The 19,526-nt window shown below is 36.4% G+C and overlaps 1 protein-coding gene across 4 annotated transcripts in view; it reads right to left on the bottom strand.

The window, feature by feature from the left end:
- The window catches only part of TENT2 (terminal nucleotidyltransferase 2), a 44,432-nt gene extending 25,259 nt beyond the window's left edge, over positions 1-19,173 (bottom strand). The window contains exons 1-9 of one of the 4 annotated variants that reach the window (XM_062599083.1): positions 18,976-19,173; positions 16,900-17,091; positions 16,120-16,245; positions 13,664-13,913; positions 12,405-12,519; positions 12,193-12,284; positions 11,125-11,191; positions 4,530-4,599; positions 848-924 (exon numbers count right to left, since the gene is read on the bottom strand). In XM_062599083.1, coding sequence (XP_062455067.1) covers positions 848-924; positions 4,530-4,599; positions 11,125-11,191; positions 12,193-12,284; positions 12,405-12,519; positions 13,664-13,913; positions 16,120-16,245; positions 16,900-17,054 — 952 coding nt within the window. In that variant the 5' untranslated portion in view covers positions 17,055-17,091; positions 18,976-19,173. Of the gene's footprint in view, positions 1-847; positions 925-4,529; positions 4,600-11,124; positions 11,192-12,192; positions 12,285-12,404; positions 12,520-13,663; positions 13,914-16,119; positions 16,286-16,899; positions 17,092-18,695; positions 18,839-18,975 lie in introns of those variants that run through there. The other 3 variants (XM_062599084.1, XM_062599085.1, XM_062599086.1) reach the window with 3 other exon arrangements.
- Positions 19,174-19,526: the final 353 nt, after the last annotated feature.

Here is a 19,526-nt window from a genome sequence, read left to right as displayed (position 1 = left end):
TGGGACACTGTGAAACTACTGTTCTAAGTACTAATCAAAAATATCCAGTAATCAAAACTTGTACTGATATCTTCCCAACCTAAAAAGGAAAGAATTCACGTACGCAAGAACTGAAGGACGTGGTAGAGGGAGAAATGCAGGTGGCCCAGAGGCATTAGCCCAAGGTCTGCTCCTTACACACTTATCCACCAGATGACATTGCTATGCTAAGCAATAAAAGCTTAGCTTAGCATAAGAGTGCTGTTTTTATTACTTCCCCTTTAGAAGTTTGTTCCACAATCTCCCACTGAAATGCAAACTACTGAGGAGACACAACACAGTCTTGTTTGGGGGTTAGTCTAAACACTATTACTGAAGTAATATTTCAGATTTTCCAAGGAAAAGACTCTGTATAAGACATAGCCTCAGATAGCTATAAATCACACATACCTAACAGTGGCTGTAGGGAAATAAAAGAAATGGGAATTGGTATCACATGATAATCATGGGTACAAAGGGAATAATACAATAATGTATTTGGTTATGCTCCTCTTCCCCCACCTCATTATCTGCAAAAGACTCAAGCAGCCGTTGTAATAAATATGTGGACCTTAATATGAAGATATTTTGTTATCTTCTGATTATTATAACAGTCAATTAAAAACACAGCTAACTGATGTTTTTCTCCACACATTTAGAGCAACAATAAATTACCTTAAAGCTATCTAATGTGGCTGATTAGGTAGTAATACAGAGTAACTTAACATATTATATTCAACTGAATTTTATTAGTTTATCAAGACTAAAATACAAATTAAAACTGCAGGCAAAAATTCACAGAAATAAAAAAAATCTATTAAAAACTTACTGTATGCATAGGTTCTCAGGAGGAATGTATTTCTTATTCCTACAACATTGTTTACATTCAAGTCAAACTCCACACAGCTATGGAGAAGGAGAAAACAAATCAAATGTCATGACATTCAATTTCAGAATATTTATTATCTATTAGTAACAGATATAAAGAAGTGCAACTTTAAGACAATAGTCTAGGATTTTCCTTCTTTGAGGCTACGATTTCCCATTTGGATTTGTGCAGAGTACAATTATGGACTAGAATTCCATTGTTATCAAAATATAGTTGTTGATTTATGTGGAGGATGCAGGTAAAACTAAATTTAGACCTTAGGACAACTTGACATATCAAGCAATTGTTGGATTTTTAACAAATCTTTTTCCAAGCTAGGCTTCAAATACATAATTTACTATGGATAGTGGGTTTGATAGAACATCTTTTGCTGCCAGACAGGATTCTCCAAGGTTTTAGTTTAGCATATTATACCAATGAACTGAAAAGGAGAACTAACTTTAATAGCAGAAGGTAAAAATCTCCTTACATATTTCAAATTTAACTATTCTTATTCCTGAGACATTCCAATTTAACAATGCCTTTCAGTACCCATACTGTTGCTTGATTCTGCAATGGTGGTTAGAGATGAGGAACATGCACTTTGAAATGAAATTTATTAGTAAACAGTGCATGCCCTGTGAAAATTTTAACTGTTTCAGAGCATGCAATTTTTAGTAACTGTTTCATATTGCTCACAGCAAATAAGAGCATAGCAAACAAGTATTACCTGCTTTATTTTACTACTACATAATCTGAATTTCATATTGCATATGCAGTTTAAATACAGTGCTCAAGATACGATATCCAAATTTATGGCCAATCAACTATAACAACATTTTAACTTGCAACAAGAATGTGTTGACAAAACAGTAGGTGTCTGCAATGTACAACTACTTATATTCATAAACATACAGAACATTTTTTGACATTACATTAAAACATACTTTGCATCAAAAATATTACACAATTTAAAACATGAATTAAGATTAAACATGACTTTTTAGATGTTTTGAGAGGGTAGTAAACAATAACACAACAGGAAATAAACAAGCTTGAGCTACTGCTTGAGAGTTGTTAAAATAAGCATAAACACCAATAAGAACATTAATTATAGGTGCAAGTATAGTAAAGAAAATTGTCAGGCAGCATATGTAATTCCAGTTATTTCAGGTTGGCAAGATTATGTTTTACTAGATGTTGATTAAACAAGTTCTATTTCAGTTCTATTATACTTTAATGGGCACATTTAATAAATGTTGCAGTTACAGCAGCTGAAAGGGGATCTGTGCTGTTTTGAACCAAGTTTTACCGAAAGCACTAAGAGGCAGGGGGAGTCAATCAGACAACTGCACATCAAATGCAGTAGAACAGAAAGCTTTTGCATCCTCTGCACTACAGAAATGTTATTAATCAAAGGCCTGACTGGTAGCACAGGCAGTATTAGAATTACTTCCTGGGAAAGACTATAAAAAAAACAGAAATAATAAATCTTTAAGTATAAGTAATATTCCCTTACTATTAGGGCATTAAGAAGCCTTCAAGATCAAAAAGGAAACCAAACAAAAAACCAGACTGAATCCTTCTTCTCCTTTCACCAAATCAAGTGGGCAAGGTGCAATTTTCAGGCATTTATGGACCACTGACAACACATTAGAATCTGGTTCTGCCTGCAGAGATGGCATCCATTGCATTCTACAGCCTTCCTCAGCAGCTGGGCTTCAAGGAAATTGGCTTTGACAGAAAGCTTCTCACATTTAGTTTCCAGTTTTGGCTACACTAGTTTCAGTCCCCTGGGTACAGGGTTTCCAATCCATTTTTCAAGATCTCTTAGAGTGAATGAGTATGTATATGATTTGATAGAAAACACAGGAAAGAGGCTGGTAAGAGAGTAGAAAGAGACAGTTAGATAAAACATGAGTGGAAGTGAAAAGGTACATCAGGGAAAGATACCTGGTTGAAGACATGGAGGGAAGAAAAAACAAATGGTGAACTGTACTGCTTTTTATTCTTCCCTTAAAATGTAATGGGCAGCTTCTAGTCTGAGAAGATATCATTTGAGTCGGAAGGAGAGTTCTTAAAATCTTGTCTGTAAGGTATACGAATATTACGACTGTCACATTTTTTGAAAGTGACTATAGTATGGACTATAAATGCCAACAAAGAATGTCCATTTTCTTAGCATATCATTTTCATAATTAAAGTTTCTTTTTAAAGTCTGATTTAAAATTGGGAAAAAAAATCCTATACCTCTGATTTCTTCAAGATTTTTACCAGGAAATTATTATTTAACATATTCATAGAAAGACTAGCATTCTTGCATGTAAGCAAGCTGTATACTCCCAAATTTTAACTTGACAAGTCTAATACTTTCAGAAAGCATGGGAAAAACAAGCTACTGTACTGGTTAAAATAATAAGTTATTAGACAAAAATTATTTGAATCTTTAAAAGACAGGCAATCGCAGAGGTAAATATGAGAGTATGAATAAATGAAAAAAAGTATACAGCAAAAACCCTAAAATGCACTGTATAATCTCAAATGCAAGAAGAGGTTAACTGGAAGATGTTTGTTAGTTCAAACTGTAAACATAACAGATTCTATTCACACCAGGGTTTTTGCACCAATAAAAGAATGCCACACACAAAGAGAACCAGCCCAGAGAAGTGGGTTGGTTTGTTTTATTAAAGGCCAGAGAGACTGGGTTGCAGAATTTTAGAAGTGTGGGGGCAGGATAAGACAGCCTCAAAATAAGTTGCTCAAAGTCCTATTTACTAAGAATAGTGAAACTATGTTATTACATGAAAGTGATATATATAGTTCTTATGCAACATAGTCTTACAGTCTAAGTAATGTTCAAATCTTCCTCCCAGCCAAAGTGCTTTGTACTTTTAAGCTCAGTGTCAGATACTTATACCATCAAGATAACAACTACATGGTTCTCTGTTCCAGCGCATCCCTCAATTGTTTTCATGTCTTCATATAAACAGTATAACGAATACAATTACATACAACACATCCACTTCTTTCCAATTACCACCCTCTCAAAAAACAGAAGGCCAGCAAATCAGTACCTCATACTGTGAATAGAGCGTGTTATACTATACCTTGTTAAAATACAGGCTACTTCCCTAGAAAAGGGCAGAATTTTATTCTGCTCTTTTAAAATTATTAGTTTGTACATTTTTAATCAAGAAAACAATGTTATTACAAAAATGTAAGGCTTATTTTATGGTGTTTATACAATACAGAAGCTGTGAATTACTCTTTAAGTAGCTCAATATTTAAGATGTTTATACAGAAAGCTAAGACATCTTTCACAGTAGTTTCCTCCCCATCTTTATTTTCCTGTGAGGAAGCATCTGTTAACTGGAGTCTGCTACATACAAACTTAACATAGAAATACACCAAACAATGCTATTAATTCACATCACAAACTAAACAACATCCCAACCACTGTTGCAGGTTAGCAGAGAGGTAAGCTGACTGCCACTGCACATTAGCTATACACACTCGCAATCTCACTACAGTACAACGTAAACAGACAAAGCACAACTTCAACAGAAGTACTCACACACAAACACCGTATGTGAGTACTTTCCTTTATCAGAGTCTAAGCAATGATGTTGAAAAGAGTACTTGCCTGACTTTATCCCTGAACTTCACTATTGGCACTTTTGCTCGAATTAGCTGAGGTCGCTCAATGTAGCTCGCTGAAAGGGAGAAAATATCTAGTTAAATCTCATGCAAATGCTACTGTTAAAAAAAACAACAACAACAAAACAAAACAAACCACCACCACCACACAATTCCTCCCCCGGAAGGCTTAGTGCCAGGCCATCCAAACCAAAATTTAGGCCCTGCCAGAACCATGCACTATCACCAAGTGCGTCTTCACACTTGGCTCCCCAAAACTCCTGCAGCATTATATTATCTGTGATTTCCTAGTTCTTCACAATACCTCAATAAAAGGCAGTTGACCATAATTCTCAACAAGAAACATACCCAAGAAGATAATGGAAAAGAAAGACAGAAAAGCAGAATCCATAGTTTAACAGTATGAATCTGGACAAACAACACAGTTCCAGTAATTTGTTTTATGTTACAAAATGTAAGACCACTTGAATTTGACCATATTTAACATTACACATTTCCTCCTTATTTGAACAAATTAAGGTAAAATTAGTGTGAGTAAGCATGACCAATGTAGGAACAGTGTAGATTACAAAATAACCTTAAAAAAAAAAGCTAGTCTTCACTTTTTGGGAGAAAGAGAGGCCATTTTTTCTGTCAGTTTGGATGCCAACAGTGTTGATTAAAAAGTGTCAGCTATATTGCATTCAGGTAACGGTTTCAGATTTGAAGTAAAACCCTACAACATAATATTCAGTTAAGAACAAATTTTGTTTTTATATATTTGAGGCCTTCTGGAAGCATTTTATGAAGCTGCATGTTTGGACAGATTTGCCCTTTTGTAACCCTTTTCTGAATCTGAATTCATTGTATGACCCTAATAACACACTGACTGGCAATCAAAAAAGGGATACTGTTACTAGCTTACTAATTTGAAAAGAACATTATAACTGGCACATTCACTAACTGCACAACTCAGTACAAGTGTCCTCTTCTCCCTAGCTGCACTCACAGGCACATCTAAACATCCCCCCTCCAGCATCCCAGAAAACTCTGAATGTAAGGCTACAAAGCAAGCCAAGTTCTCTGGCTCTTGCCTTTCACTACAAGATATAAGACAAAGGTGCACAACACACATCCTATGGCACATAAGCATGCACATGTGTGTGCACATACATGCATACTATAATAATTACATTTTCCTTGCTATGATTTCTAAAGAACCTTGCAGAACCTCACTGGATTCATTCTAGTGGTAATCCACTTCCGAGCATATCCTTGTTTGCCAGCACCTCCCAACACTGGACGGGTACTCACGTCACACTGGCAGACTAGGAAAAGAGGGAAGAGAAAAAAAAAAAAAAAAAAAAAAAAAAAAAAAAAACCACACACCCCATCCAATCCAGTCTGTTCCCCAAGGGTGAAAAAGAACAAAGAGGATGTTAGAAGGCAGTGACTTGCTGCTGAGTATCCCCTTTTTGGCTCATGCTGATAATGCCATTGCCATTAACAGAATCTCTACTGTGCATTAAGCATTACATTTTCATAAATACCAGGGAAGACATTCATATACACAGACTGCAGAATTTCAAAGTGCATACAGAGACTGAATAAATGCCTTAGTAAACTAAATATCTGATCTTGCTGCTATGACCAGAAGAGCCAAAGATCACTATGCAAAGAATTCTACATAGCTGCTCCATAATTTTCAACTAGCATGTCTACAAAAAAAAAGAAAAAAAAAAAATCAAAAACGACAGTTCACTTGTAGTGAAAAAGAACATAATCACTTAAAAAAGACTAAACTCATATATAACCCATTTTTGCATAATTTCAGATGGAACAGCTTAAATCTCTTCTTTTACAGAAAGAGTGCAACTGTACAAAATATTAATCCCAAACATGGTATATACCAAAAGGATTTTTAGCATCCTGCATATGTACTCTAATCTCATCAGTAGGATTATACCATAGAAAGAACCTGGCTGGCATAGAAGTTCAGACGTACAGTCATGAAAGATACAGGAGGGTATAACCCAGTGTAAGACGAATTAACTGTTGATGCTTAGAATTCATGGACTTTTCTTTCAAAGTGGCAACTTTTTGTAAAACTATGTTGGTGACTAAATAGAAATGGTTTTCTTCCACTGATACCAGAGAATATTTTATAAACTGAATGAGCACCATATACAGGCCTTAGAGAACTACATACCTTTAATAAAAGAATACAGAATAAGACTTCAACAGTAACAACACGCTAGTACTAGTTTATTAATATATATTGATCATATCATATGATGAAACTTATTAATCTCAACAAGAAACAGAGTTCAGGATAGAGCAGCTACTCCAAAATAGTCTGAATAGAAGCAATAAATTAGGTTTTGTTTTGTTTTTTTTTTTTTTAATCTGACTATATTTTCAGCTGAGAACACTTACATTTGAGTATTCTTCTAGCTAAGACAGACATTTTGAACTCTTACATGATGTCATTCTAAACCCATTAAGTTTTACCATCTGTACAATGCAGCAAAGCAAGTTAAGAGTCTAGTTAATAAGTTAACATTAGAGATACTGTACAGTTGCAAAGAATATGCCAGGGAGATAGGGCAAGTTTGAGAAATACTGTTTTCAGGTCACGTTTAAAACTGACTGCTTTAACTCATTTATAATCTTACCATGAGCAAGAAAGAGGGAGAAAAGCTTTAAGATCTTAATCCTAATCAGGTAGGAATGCACAGAGAATGAAATGTCTTTCAAGGGAACATTCTGCTTTCCACCCTTTTTGGGGGACAACTTAGGTCTATATCATCATGCAGTATTTTATGTTCTCACATATCAGTAAGTTCTTCAAGGTTGTTTATTCACGGATTTTGAGTTCAAGTCACATTGACTCCCCTGGTTGTTGCACTTTGCCTGCTAGACAGCTCTTGGGTGGACTCCATTCTGATATTTTAGTCTCAACACTACTGCACCTCTTTGTGTAATTAAGAGAAAATGAGCTCTTTCTTACTTATTCAAATATTAAGCACCAGTGAATCCAGTACTGCAATTTTTTTTTCAAATGAATCCTATCTAGTTTGGATAAATCTTGAAAGAATAATCAATCTGAAGTTTATCATCAGGGGATATACTGATGGATATACTCTCTTCAATACATTATAACAGTGACTACCCCAAATTTACTTTATGCATTTCTAAAATGTGTTGGTTTCAGCATACAGTTCTAGGGTGTTAATAACTATCGTAAACATCTGAATATATATGTGCAAAAATCTTAGAGATCTACCTGAGGCTATATACTCTGCTAGCCTTAGAAACTCAATACATTACTGCTGTCTTCATATCTCTTGCACACAGCACCTAATTTGAGACTAGTATGTCCCCTAGGAACACAGAGCTGAATAGACACTAGAAGCTTTCTCCCATTTTACCATTATGACAAAGCTATTAAAAAAAAAAAAAAAAGAAAGAAAAAAGAAAGAAAGAACATATCTTAAATTCAGTTAGAGATCTAGATGCAGAGACTGACAAAGAAAAGCCTCTGCTCTAAGTCTTAATATTCAATGGCCTCAAATTCCATACTCACACTTGTTACCTTTTGTAAACTTGAAGCCAAAATAAACTAGAGTTTAATCCACTTCCCAATCTTCCCAGAATCAGTTATCTGACAATCAGTTAACCATATATACAGGTAAAAGATTATAAATGTAAAGTTTCCAAGATTATTTGCCTAAAAGAAAGACCAACTGTGGAACAAACAAACTAAGCTGAGCTCAGAATGCTTCCCAATTTATCATTCAAGGTGGGATAAGCAAAGAATCACTTTTTTGTATAGCTTTCCTTTTCAAATGCACAGGAACACCGTGGAGTACAGGAAGAAAGAAAAATGAAGCTTTGAACAAGCACATTTAGAATAATTTCTCTCAAGTTTCTAAACTGCAATTTCTCTCATTCTACAACTGAGAAAAGGCTAAAAATGCTTGGAGCACTACCTACTCCACAGGTATCCTCTCTAACTTATAAAACCTTGCAGTCCAAGAATTCAGCATTAGAGAATATCAGATGACTTCTCACCCTTCTTCTCTCACACACATCCTGGCACATACTTACTTCATTTTCATAGTTGGCCTAAACTATGTTTGTTTCTATTTTCTTGCATGAGGCAAGGAATAAGTATAATGACAGCTCACACACTTGTTGAGAATGTGAATACAGCTGTAGTCTTTCTTCCGCAAAATAAGGAAAAAAAATTCAAATAGTATGGTCAAAGAAGGATTACTTTAAGATTACAGGATGCCATCATGGGCATTAACTGGACAGCACAAAACTTACGAAACCTTTTCCGATCATCGTACTTATTTTCGACATTAAAAGAGAGGAACACATGCAAAAAAAGCATAAAATGCACACGTAAGACTTGTTTAACAAAACTGTTAATTCTTAAAGAAGCTCTGTACAGAGCAGTCTTATACTTGCTTTTATACATAGTAGTAGCATACATGCGCACATGCTCTGCCTTTAAAGACTGCAAGTGTGGTCCTCATGACCACTGGACCTAGAATTGTGATTCAAGTTTTTAAGCAACAAAAAGGTGAATGACAGCCCTAGATTCCATTTGTACATAATGTCTCAAAACAATTACAATTGTCACACACTTCCTCTGTACTTGTAGATCCCACTTTCAGTGATTAAGTGGCAGATGACTTCTGAAGACAGAAAGAGGTAGGAGATCATTTAAATAAAAATTGCAATGCTATTAAAAAAAAATCTAACTTAACAGTCAGTCTGGAGATGACAACTAACAGCCATTTCTAAGTATATAAACAGAATACTACTGAAGCATACTGCTAAGACTGTCTACCACTCTAGAGAAAAAAAACATATGAACCTATCTGACAGCTTTCAAAGTCTATCCTCAAAAGAAAAGTTATTCTGAACACGTGGATGACAGCAATTATATTTGCCTAAATAAGCTTTAATCAAACTAACCGACACATTTATTTGTTTCAGAAGTATTAAACTTCAGTATAGTGGAGCTATAGCTTGTAAATGGAGTAAATCCTTATGGAAAGACCCATATGGAAAAGTATTTCTATTTTGAAACATGTGAATTTTTTTATTTCTGAGCAAAACAAATTTCAACAATTTCCATTTATGAATTCTAGTAATAAAGCATCCAAACTGTAAGAAAAAAAATGATAAAGGGATAGGTATAAGAGAGCATCATGCCAACAGAGATGCTAGAATTAAGAAAAAATGATTTAAGAGGTCTAGATGACAACTGACAGTCATGCAGGAGCTGTAAGATCAGCAATTTTTTTGTCCTGCCTCACCTTCCAAAGAGCATTTCCAAAGAACACTTGACTAAATGAAGCTCAGGAAAGGTACTTGCTTTCTGGGCTCCCTCTTGTCATGCATTAGATACAGGCCATGACACAATAAAAACCTTCAGGGATCACTTCCACATGACAGCAATGTCTTTCTGTTACTGGAATTCCCCAGCAAACAAACTTGGTTATGTCTAAAGCCATCTCACAGAACACAGCCTCTCAAAAAAAGAAAAGAGGATCATAATTGATTTAAATCCTCCCTTTCAGGTCCCTGAAAACACAAGTACTTTATCACTGTGCTTCTCAGAAGACACTGGAATGACTTGCATCCTAGACATACAAGGCTAAGTTCTAGACTACTAAGGCAAATACCAGTATATAATAGTATTAAGCCATTAAATACCAGATGTCCATACTGAGATGGATACATCAGGCTCTCCTCAAGTGAGCTGCTGAAATCCGGGTACAGATCCTCCCCAGTGAAGGTGTTTTGAAGCCAGCACTGAAATTTATGATTTGTTCCTCTTATCAGCGCAGGACAGTTCAGAACAGCAACATAAGGAGCAGCATCGAAGAACACATCACAAGTGTGAGAACTAAGCGGACAGTCATTGATATAAAAGATCCTGTCGTCTATTAATAATTCAAAGGATGGTACAAAAGCCTCTTTGAAGTCAGAGGTTTTTACTTCTAAGTCAAAAACTGCCCTTGTGAATTCTTCATCTAAAAGGATGCTAAACAACAACTTACAAGAACTGAGTTGACCTGTTTCTCCTATACATGCAGGTACCGTCAATGTTTAATATCTTCTTCACTAGACGCCTAAGTTAACTATTTCATTAGTATCAAGGTCCAAAAGCAATTTCTATACAGTCTACTGAGAGTAATATCTTATTTTACAACTTTTTAGAGTACTGTCTCAAGGAAAGAGCTGCAACCTAAAAGAGAAGTAATAGTTCACTAACAGAGGTTTCCAAACAGAAATCCACTTTTGAACCATGGAACACAATTAGAAGAAAAGTCATTTTAGATGCTACTCATTTTTGAAATCCACTAGTTTGGAGGGTAGCTGTTAAGGTTGTTCTAGTTACTATCCATCAGTTCCATCATACAAAATAAAAAGTGTTACCAAGTATGTTTAGCTTTTCTGCAAAGAGATGCTACAATTAGAAACCAGACAGCATTCAAGTACACAAGTAATTATAACTGCACATCAACACTATTTCCAGAATTGCCAATAATCTTAGCACCTCACTGTAGCCTGGAACTTACAAAGTTTAGTACTGAAGAGTTTTTGGACTAAGCTGAGTATATGCCTTGCTTCAGTCTTCTGATTTACCTGAAACACGATATTAAAATTAAAGAATAAATACGTTACATCCCTCTTTTTTTTTTTTTAATCCTTACATAACTAGATGCTTTACTTTTCAAATAAAGGTAAAGTCTATTAAATCTCGTAATAAGAAGTAAACATGTATACCAACACATTCCTCAGTCTACATATTTATTTAATTTGGGAAAAACTACACAAAATAATTTAGATCCAAATTAACTTGCAGACATTCAGAAATCTTAGAACTCTGAAGGAAATCTAGCCCCACTTATAAAAATGTAATTCTTTTCATTCACGATGTTTCAATTCTTCCTCAAACATCCTCTGTTTGCCTTTTTGGTTATGTCTTTTCTCTTAAATTCCAGGTATAAAAATTTTCTCTCAACAGAAATATTTAAGATAGTCTGCATTATCAAGTTCATTTTTTTGACCACACACTAAAACTTTTGCTGTTACTATTCCTCTAACAATCTCTTACATTATCTTATAGAATTTTATGTCAGTGGAATGTTGCCTTTTTATGCAACAGTCTTACCACAGAAACAGTTCTGAAAAGGAGGAAAGTTATTTAACATGCACTTATGGAAATGTCTGGCTTTTTCAATGTGGTAGGTAAGAATCTAAATATTTGAATTAAAAGGAAAAAAAAAAAAAAAGCATTTAAAGTTGTACCTGCATCTAAAAGAATTAGAGAGTTGTTGGTTAAAGCATTCTGTTACTCTGTGCTTTGTCCATTTGTGAAGTTAATGTAATGTTTAATTTTCAAAGGGTTAAAAGGAATATAAGGTCAAATTCATATATTTGCAACATCACCAGGAGCCACAGTTCATAGCTACTATTAATGCAGAAATACATTAAATCAAAGGGTTTGATCATTTGTTTCTTATTTTAGAATCAAGTCTGATAAAAGTACATGCATTTTTAAAATAGTTACTGAATTCAAAGTGCTCAGGTTCCAAAGAGTGGACCAAGCAAACAGACTTTAACTGTATTTTTAAACTACTTACTGGTTCTTCTTTAACCACAAGGCACAAGTCACCGTCACTGCTACGAGTGCCAAAGCCATTCAGTGAGGATCCAACCAAAAAGAGTCTGCTCTCTGTAACAAGAGAATCACAGAAAAAGAACTGATGGGACATGTCTTACTTTGGGAAGAATGGAGAACTGTGAATGTGAAGAACATTCCAACTGATACCAAATGGTCAAATTCAGAACATACGTGGAAATATTCGCTGAATTTCCCTCTGGAGTTCTGTTCTGCAGAGTTCTTTTCTGTTCAAATCACAGGTCTGTTGCTGACATGCTTGAAACAGCTCCAAAACCTGCTGACTTAACTTGACACACACATTCAAAAAGTAAAGATAAAGGGCAGTAAAACATTCTTTCCTATAACGTGTGCAATTCTATAAAAAATAGAAGATTGAATTAACAAGCAAATAAATTAAATGCCAGCATTGTTTTCCATAATCTATTCCTTTGTTTGGAGTTTTATTCTGCTTAAACTCCTATTTAACAGCTTCCCACAAAAGATTCCTGCAGTTTTTTAATATTAAAGTTGGTCCAATCTTAGAAAAGATATCCATTCTAAGAAAATAAGTTTTGCCCCATCAGTATCTGCAGCTTTTCAGGAATCAAGCAGTGAAAGACCACAGGTATCTTCCGCTGACTTTAAAGTCACTAGTTTGACTACCTATAATAGGGAGAGAAATAAAGATTGAAAACTGATTTAAGTTAGCTTTTTTTAATTTCAACCCCACTCAAACTATCAAAGAAGTAGTCAGATCTTTGGTGGAAGCAGGTGTTAACTGTTTCCTCATTATAGCAATTGCTATATGCTATAAATACTAAAGAAACCTTCCATCATGTTGATGCAAGATGAAATATGAAGAATGATTAGCTGCAAGTTTTTTTTTTTTTTTTTTTTAAGAAACAGTTCCAATTCCATTGTCCACCTGAAGAAGACTCTCTTCTACATATGTATACATGAACATTAATTTTTATCTCCTTCTGAAGAGGAGCAGAGAGCATCTTTATCTTTACAGACCTCATATCATATTTATTCAGAATGAGCTTTTCCCACATTACAGGCTTATTTCATCAGGATTTTCCCCCTCCCGCTCCTCAACCGTGCAACACATGGACCACTCCAATTCCTACTAAACCTGGATCAGATAGGTTGATTTCCTGAAATCAACAAGGGGGAGGGAAAAAAAAAAAAGAGAGAGAAAACACACACACAAACAAAAAAAAATCCTCCAAAACCAAACATATGAACAAAGAGGCTATACATAACTGGGAACACTATAGTGGCAGCTACATTTACTGATACACTGCTATTCCTTACAAATGAAGCTCAGCAGTAGAGACATCATGACACTGTCAAAGAACCCTGCCAAGGTTTTTGTTGTCTCCCACAGCATCACAGAGTCTCACCTTCTCACCAAGACAATGTAAAGCACAGGCGTAGATAAGCATTACCTTATCTTTGGCCACAGGGAGTGTGGTCTCTATAGGGTCTGAAAATGAAGCATCTCTTAACGGAGGGACGCATCCAGTTAAATCTGGTACATAATGTGCATGAAACAGTGGAGATGGAATGGATCCTGGGAAGGAGTATCTACGTGCTTCTGGTAAAGGCACTGTTTGGTTAACTACAGTTGTTTCGTGATGAGGTGAATGAAATCGCTGCCGTTTAACTTCATATGGAACATTTTGCTCACTTAGTCTCCTACAAAAAACAAGACAGTAATTCCTTTAGCTTGCAAACTCCAACATACAACTGAAGTACACTTGTTACACAGTACAAATGATTAATTACTGTGACTATTTCACTAAAACCAAGCATTCTACAAAATCAAAAGGCGTGCCCATCCTAGATATTAGGTGAAATAAACCTGGAATGGGAAATGCAAGAGAACACACAACTGCAAAAGTGCAGCTACCCTTGAAGTGGATTGAGGCAACTGCTTAACAAGAGTATTAACCAACTGAAACCAAATGGCAAGTTCAGTCCAGCAGTATAGCTAGAAAAGATGAATGCTGGTCATACTACATTTGTGATCATATATTCTTTTTATTTTTTTTAAAGATATACACAGACTACATATCTTTTAAAACTAAAATCAAAAGAAGTGCAGTGAGAAGTTCTGTGAGTTCTGAATACCCAGTGATGAATAAGAAATTCAGCAGTGGGGAAGGGAGAAAAAAAAACAAAAAAAAAAAAACTTACCACAATAGCCATTCAAAATGTAGCATTTGTCTGTGTAGGCTTAGATTGTACAGACAGTAAAATGTGTAATCTGGGCAAAAAAGAACCACTATTCATTTGATAAATCAAACTAATGATTTTATTAAGCTATGTAGGTCATAAACCTAATGTCTTACTTTCAAACAAACTTTTATCTCTACATTAACTCATTAATTACAGAAATTTGTATGTATTTTAAAAGAGATAGTGATCTTATGGACAGCTCCTTGGCATCCAAACTCTTTATTAAGAAAAAGTTGTACTGAAAGGTGAAGTGGTTGAATACCACAGTCTACTAAAGAACATAAAAGAGGACATTCATGTTTTGTTAGTATATTAAGTATCTGCATATAAGCTAACCAGTATGGGGATATTCATACATTTTTTAAAAAGCATGAAATCCAAATGTTTGTATTATATATGGACAAATTAACTATTAATAAAACAACAGTTATTCCTTGTAGTTAAAGGTTGGCATCAGAATTGCTTGAGGTCCCAGACAGATTAATATTGAAGTTTTAACTGACAAGACCTCAAGTCATCATTTCAGTTTAAGTTTTCTACTTCTGTCTGATACAAGTTACTAACAACAGTATCTACCACCATCTTAACAAAACCTCATAATGTAACATTAAATCAAAATATGAAGGTGTTTCAGCTTATTTTAGCTGAAATGAACTTACATGAACAGATCTTCAGGGAAAATACTTTAAGAAGAGTTGACTCAAGATCTAAAGAACTAAAGAGTCTCTAAAGAGTTGACTGCAAATCACAGAATCACAGCATAGCTTTCCTAAGCCAGATTGCTCAGGGAAAAGATATGCAGAGCAGAGCATATGAAACCAGGACTTTCTTTAGATAGAGACACCTATATAATCAAGTATAACTTAACACTATATATTAACTATTCCTATACTCTCAACTGTTAAATCAGGAAGAAGAACAGGCAAGACTTTGAAAGAGAGGATTACTTAAGGTTTCCTCCCTACCACTTGATTCACAGAATTATTAAAAATTCTACAAACTTTTATCAACTACTATTTCTAAACTGATAAGTGGGATAGTAAAATCATTTTTCTAAAATGCTAGGAGAAAATAAAATCACATGCATGTGGAATTTCTTATTGTTGCACAAAGGAAGTTTTTTCCAAAAAGGAGAAAAATCATGTTTTCATAAAAATCCCTCCCCCAAACGCTTGAATCTAGAACTTATGGGAAGTTTTATTTTTCAAATAATTAAGAAAAGCAGGAGAAATATCTAGTATGTCATCAGAAAAACATCAAGATTCCCGTGAAACACTGAAGGAGCAATTTCACTCTCAACTTGATAAATCAACAAAACTTTCAATGTATTGACACAAGCCTTCTAATAGTCAAGCACACAGACTAGGATCTACTGCATTATTAAAATAAAACAAGTCAGTTTTGTTAGGCCACAACTGTTGGAAAAAAAAAAAAAAAGCTACACATATTAAATCACTAATGTTGACTAAAGTTCTCAAAAGCAAGTACACGAATGCTTTAAAGTGCCACAACATGTGAATGTGGCCTACTTCATCAGAAAGGCTTTATTCAATATTCTTAAAAGTTCTATGAAAAGTCAAGCTGCACCAAAAAAAAAAAAAATCGCACATTATAATCATGATTAATTAATTATACACACAGACACACATACTGAAGAACTTACTTTCTTCCTCGGAATGATGTGGGGGCAGCAGATGTATGTACTGGACTGCCATTTCCATAAGTCAATGGCTGAGGCGTAACAGCTGGAAGAGTTGCAAGGTTCCCACTCAACAGAGCCCTAGAAAGACTACAGTCCATAATTAATATTCATGCGATACCTAAGAGATCTTTTTTGGCTGATTGTTTCTAAGAAAGAAATGGCAGAACTTGCAGAGTTTTGTGTTTACTGAGGAAAAACAATATACTTGACCTTTCTCCTCAAGGGTCAAATTTAAGTATACAGTATGTATTTAATTGAAAATATGGAAGGTGGTCATTCTTCAGAGCACAGATGCAAAAGCTTGGCAAACTAATTAGCTTAAGGCAGCATTAAAGTTAAGAGGCTAAAAGCACTACCATTTTTCAAATTTCACCCCAAGCATAAATTTCTCCCCCTTCTCATCTCCTTCCTGGATTCCCCAGTGAATATACACATTTCAACACACATACACAATTGAATTTGTTTAAACTAAATTGTAGATTAGCAGCTGTAACTAGTGAAATGATCTCATCTATTACACACAGGTGAGCATTAAAACTTGCAAGTCACCAACAGAAGTGATACAGTTGCTTTTTTTTAAAAAAAAAAACACAAAGTTTTTTTTATTTCAAGTTTTATATAGTACAATATTAAAAACACTGACAATCATCCTCCATAAACAGAAGCACTTCTTTCAAAAGACAGTTAACTATCTTTTGCAACTCAATTCCCCCAGCCCCAATTAAATCTTATTGTACTTACGCTGCATTCTGAAAGTTAAACTGAGCATCAATAATTTGCTGGTGAGAGAGAAGAGTAGGTGGTATGCTTAGAGGAAGCTTATCGAAGAAACCACTGTGTTGCTGATGTTTTGGAGGGAAGGGTGGATGACCCAAGTTGGAGGAATTTGGGAACATGCTCTTCTTTGCTGGAAGCAAACATGTATCCTTTTACCTACATTCCCAAAGAAAAAAAAAAAAGAAAGAAAGAAGAAGAAAAAGTCAGGCAACAAAATAATAGTTATATTTTAAACTTTTGGGTTTAAAACTCAATTAATAGATTTCTACAAATTACTTAAAAGAATAGTGATTGTAGATGATTTTATCACATACATAATGTAGTTTTGTGTGTGCCTGCAGAATGGATTCTTTGAAGTAAGTCTACATTTGTATATCTTCTAAATTTAAAACTGATTCTGGCGCAACTGACTGTTTGCTCCTGCATCATTACACACGCTATACATTAGCGGAAAAATTAGATGAAAAAGAAAATCTTTGCCTCTACAACAGATTAAACTATGTGTAATATATAGTTATATGAAATATATAATTTTACAAATTATCACTATTTCAGAACTAAAGCTCAATCTACATGTAGGAAAACTTTCACATCTTATCTAGAAAGACCATATTAGAAGTTTTTTTTTTAAACCTAGTTACCCATACTATATATATAATCTCAGCTGCAATGAAAATGCAGTATTATTTTCAAGTTTCATCAACCAGTTTTATTTCAGTCTTAAATCAAAATTCTGCAAACAAGTTGATCTTAACACTTTGCACATAAATATTTACCCAATTACAGCAATATTGGGATTCAAAAACAAAGGAAGAAGTTTGATCAAATTGCTATTTTAACTGGAACGTTTATAAGTCATAAAACCAATGGCATTGTTTCCCTAATTATGGTATAAAGATCTTTCATAAACCCAATAGAGCTGCAATAGAGCAGTGATATAATTGAAAAAGTACAATAGATCCATGCACTATCATGGAAATCCAATTACCACATCCACAGCTAAGTAATGGAATAAACTTAATTTCATTCTAGGATCTCTATTACCAAATCAAGAATTTAGTACTTGTAAAAAAAAATACATTAATGGGCATTCTCTCATATATTCTCTCACTGTTACCACCTTAAAGTTCTCTTCCACCTATAACTAGGAACTGCTGCCATATTTTCACCCCCTTGACAGCTCCTACTATGACTGTAGGCAGCATCAACCTACTCTAAGTTATTTGATACGGTAAGTTATACTGAACAGAGAAAATGAAACTGCACAATGAGAAAGTAACCTGATATTTATGTGTAGTCTGAGACATATATATGTACAATCTGAAAGACACAAAACACATATGCAGAAACACTAATTAGCTCATATTAAAGATGAAAGCAAATATAACAAGGACTCCACTGATTCATAATTTGTTAAAGAAAATGGACCTACATTTCACAAAAACAAGTCTCTTACACTTTTCTATTTCTAGTACTAGACTGTTGACATCCTTCATTCAACTCTGAGCATTTCAGGCACTCCGAATATTACATAAGGCATACGTAAGGATTTGACAGATGTTACTCATCAACAGTAGAAACATACATCAGAATTCACGGTTTAGTTTGGAAAGTAACAAGTTTTAGGCCTTTAGAGTAGTAAGTATTGGGCAGGGAGATCAATTAAGTTACTTTTTCCAAATCAAAACCCAAAACAAAGCAAGGTAGCAACGCTGTTGTCGCAGGGAAACGGCAAGAGCAGCTATGACGACTTTCAGTACCGCTTATCACGATGGGAAACGAGAAACACGAACGCCCCTCCGCAAAGAGGTCCACCAGCACCACGGCTCAGGAGCCGCCTCCCGCGGGCGCGCATTCCGGCCAGGCGCGCGCCTCAGGGGCTCAGCTACGACGGGTAAACAAGCAAAGGCTGACAGGCTTCTCCGCTCGGCGCCGGAGGACTCACCACCGCGGCGCCCCCGCGGCCCTCGCTCCCAGCGCGGCCCTCGCTCCCAGCGCGGCCCCCGCCGCGCCCGGCCCCGCGCCCCCCGCGGCACTCACTCCAGGCCTGAGACTCTCCGCCGGCACCAGGCAGCCTCTCGGCCCCGCGGGGCTGGCCGGGGCCGGGGCCGGGGCGGGGGCCGAGGCCGGGGCCGGGGCCGGGGCGGCTGCGCGGCGCTGCCCCGAGCTCTGCTGAGCTCCGCTCTCTCCGCAGGCAGCGCGGGCCGGAGGCAAACAAACGGCCCTCCAGCTGAGCGCTGCCCTCTGACCCGGATCCAAAAAGTACGCCGACAGGAAGCGGCCGCTCTGCGGAGTCGTCTCGCTGCCCTTCTCCCCCTCTACCCCCCTCCCCCGCCAGCGTGCCGGGGCCGCCTCGCGCATGCGCCCCAGGAGGGAACGCGGGTCGGGCGGCCGTTGGGCGGCCGTTGGGCGGCGCGCGGCGGCGGCAGCGGCAGCGGCAGCGGCAGCGGAGGAGGGGCGGCAGCGCGGCGGGCCGGCCCGATGGCGTCGCGGCCGATAGCGGCGCGGATCCGGCCGCGGCTGCAACAGCATTACGTGCCTGCAAAGGAGCACGCCAAAACCCAGCTAGGCCGCGCAGCAGCTCTCTTCTC

This window comes from Rhea pennata, chromosome Z, assembly GCF_028389875.1.
Source record: "Rhea pennata isolate bPtePen1 chromosome Z, bPtePen1.pri, whole genome shotgun sequence".
NCBI classification, from domain to species: Eukaryota; Metazoa; Chordata; class Aves; order Rheiformes; family Rheidae; genus Rhea; species Rhea pennata.
Note: the sequence above shows the minus strand (reverse complement) of the source record. Positions and strands in the feature narration are given on the sequence as shown.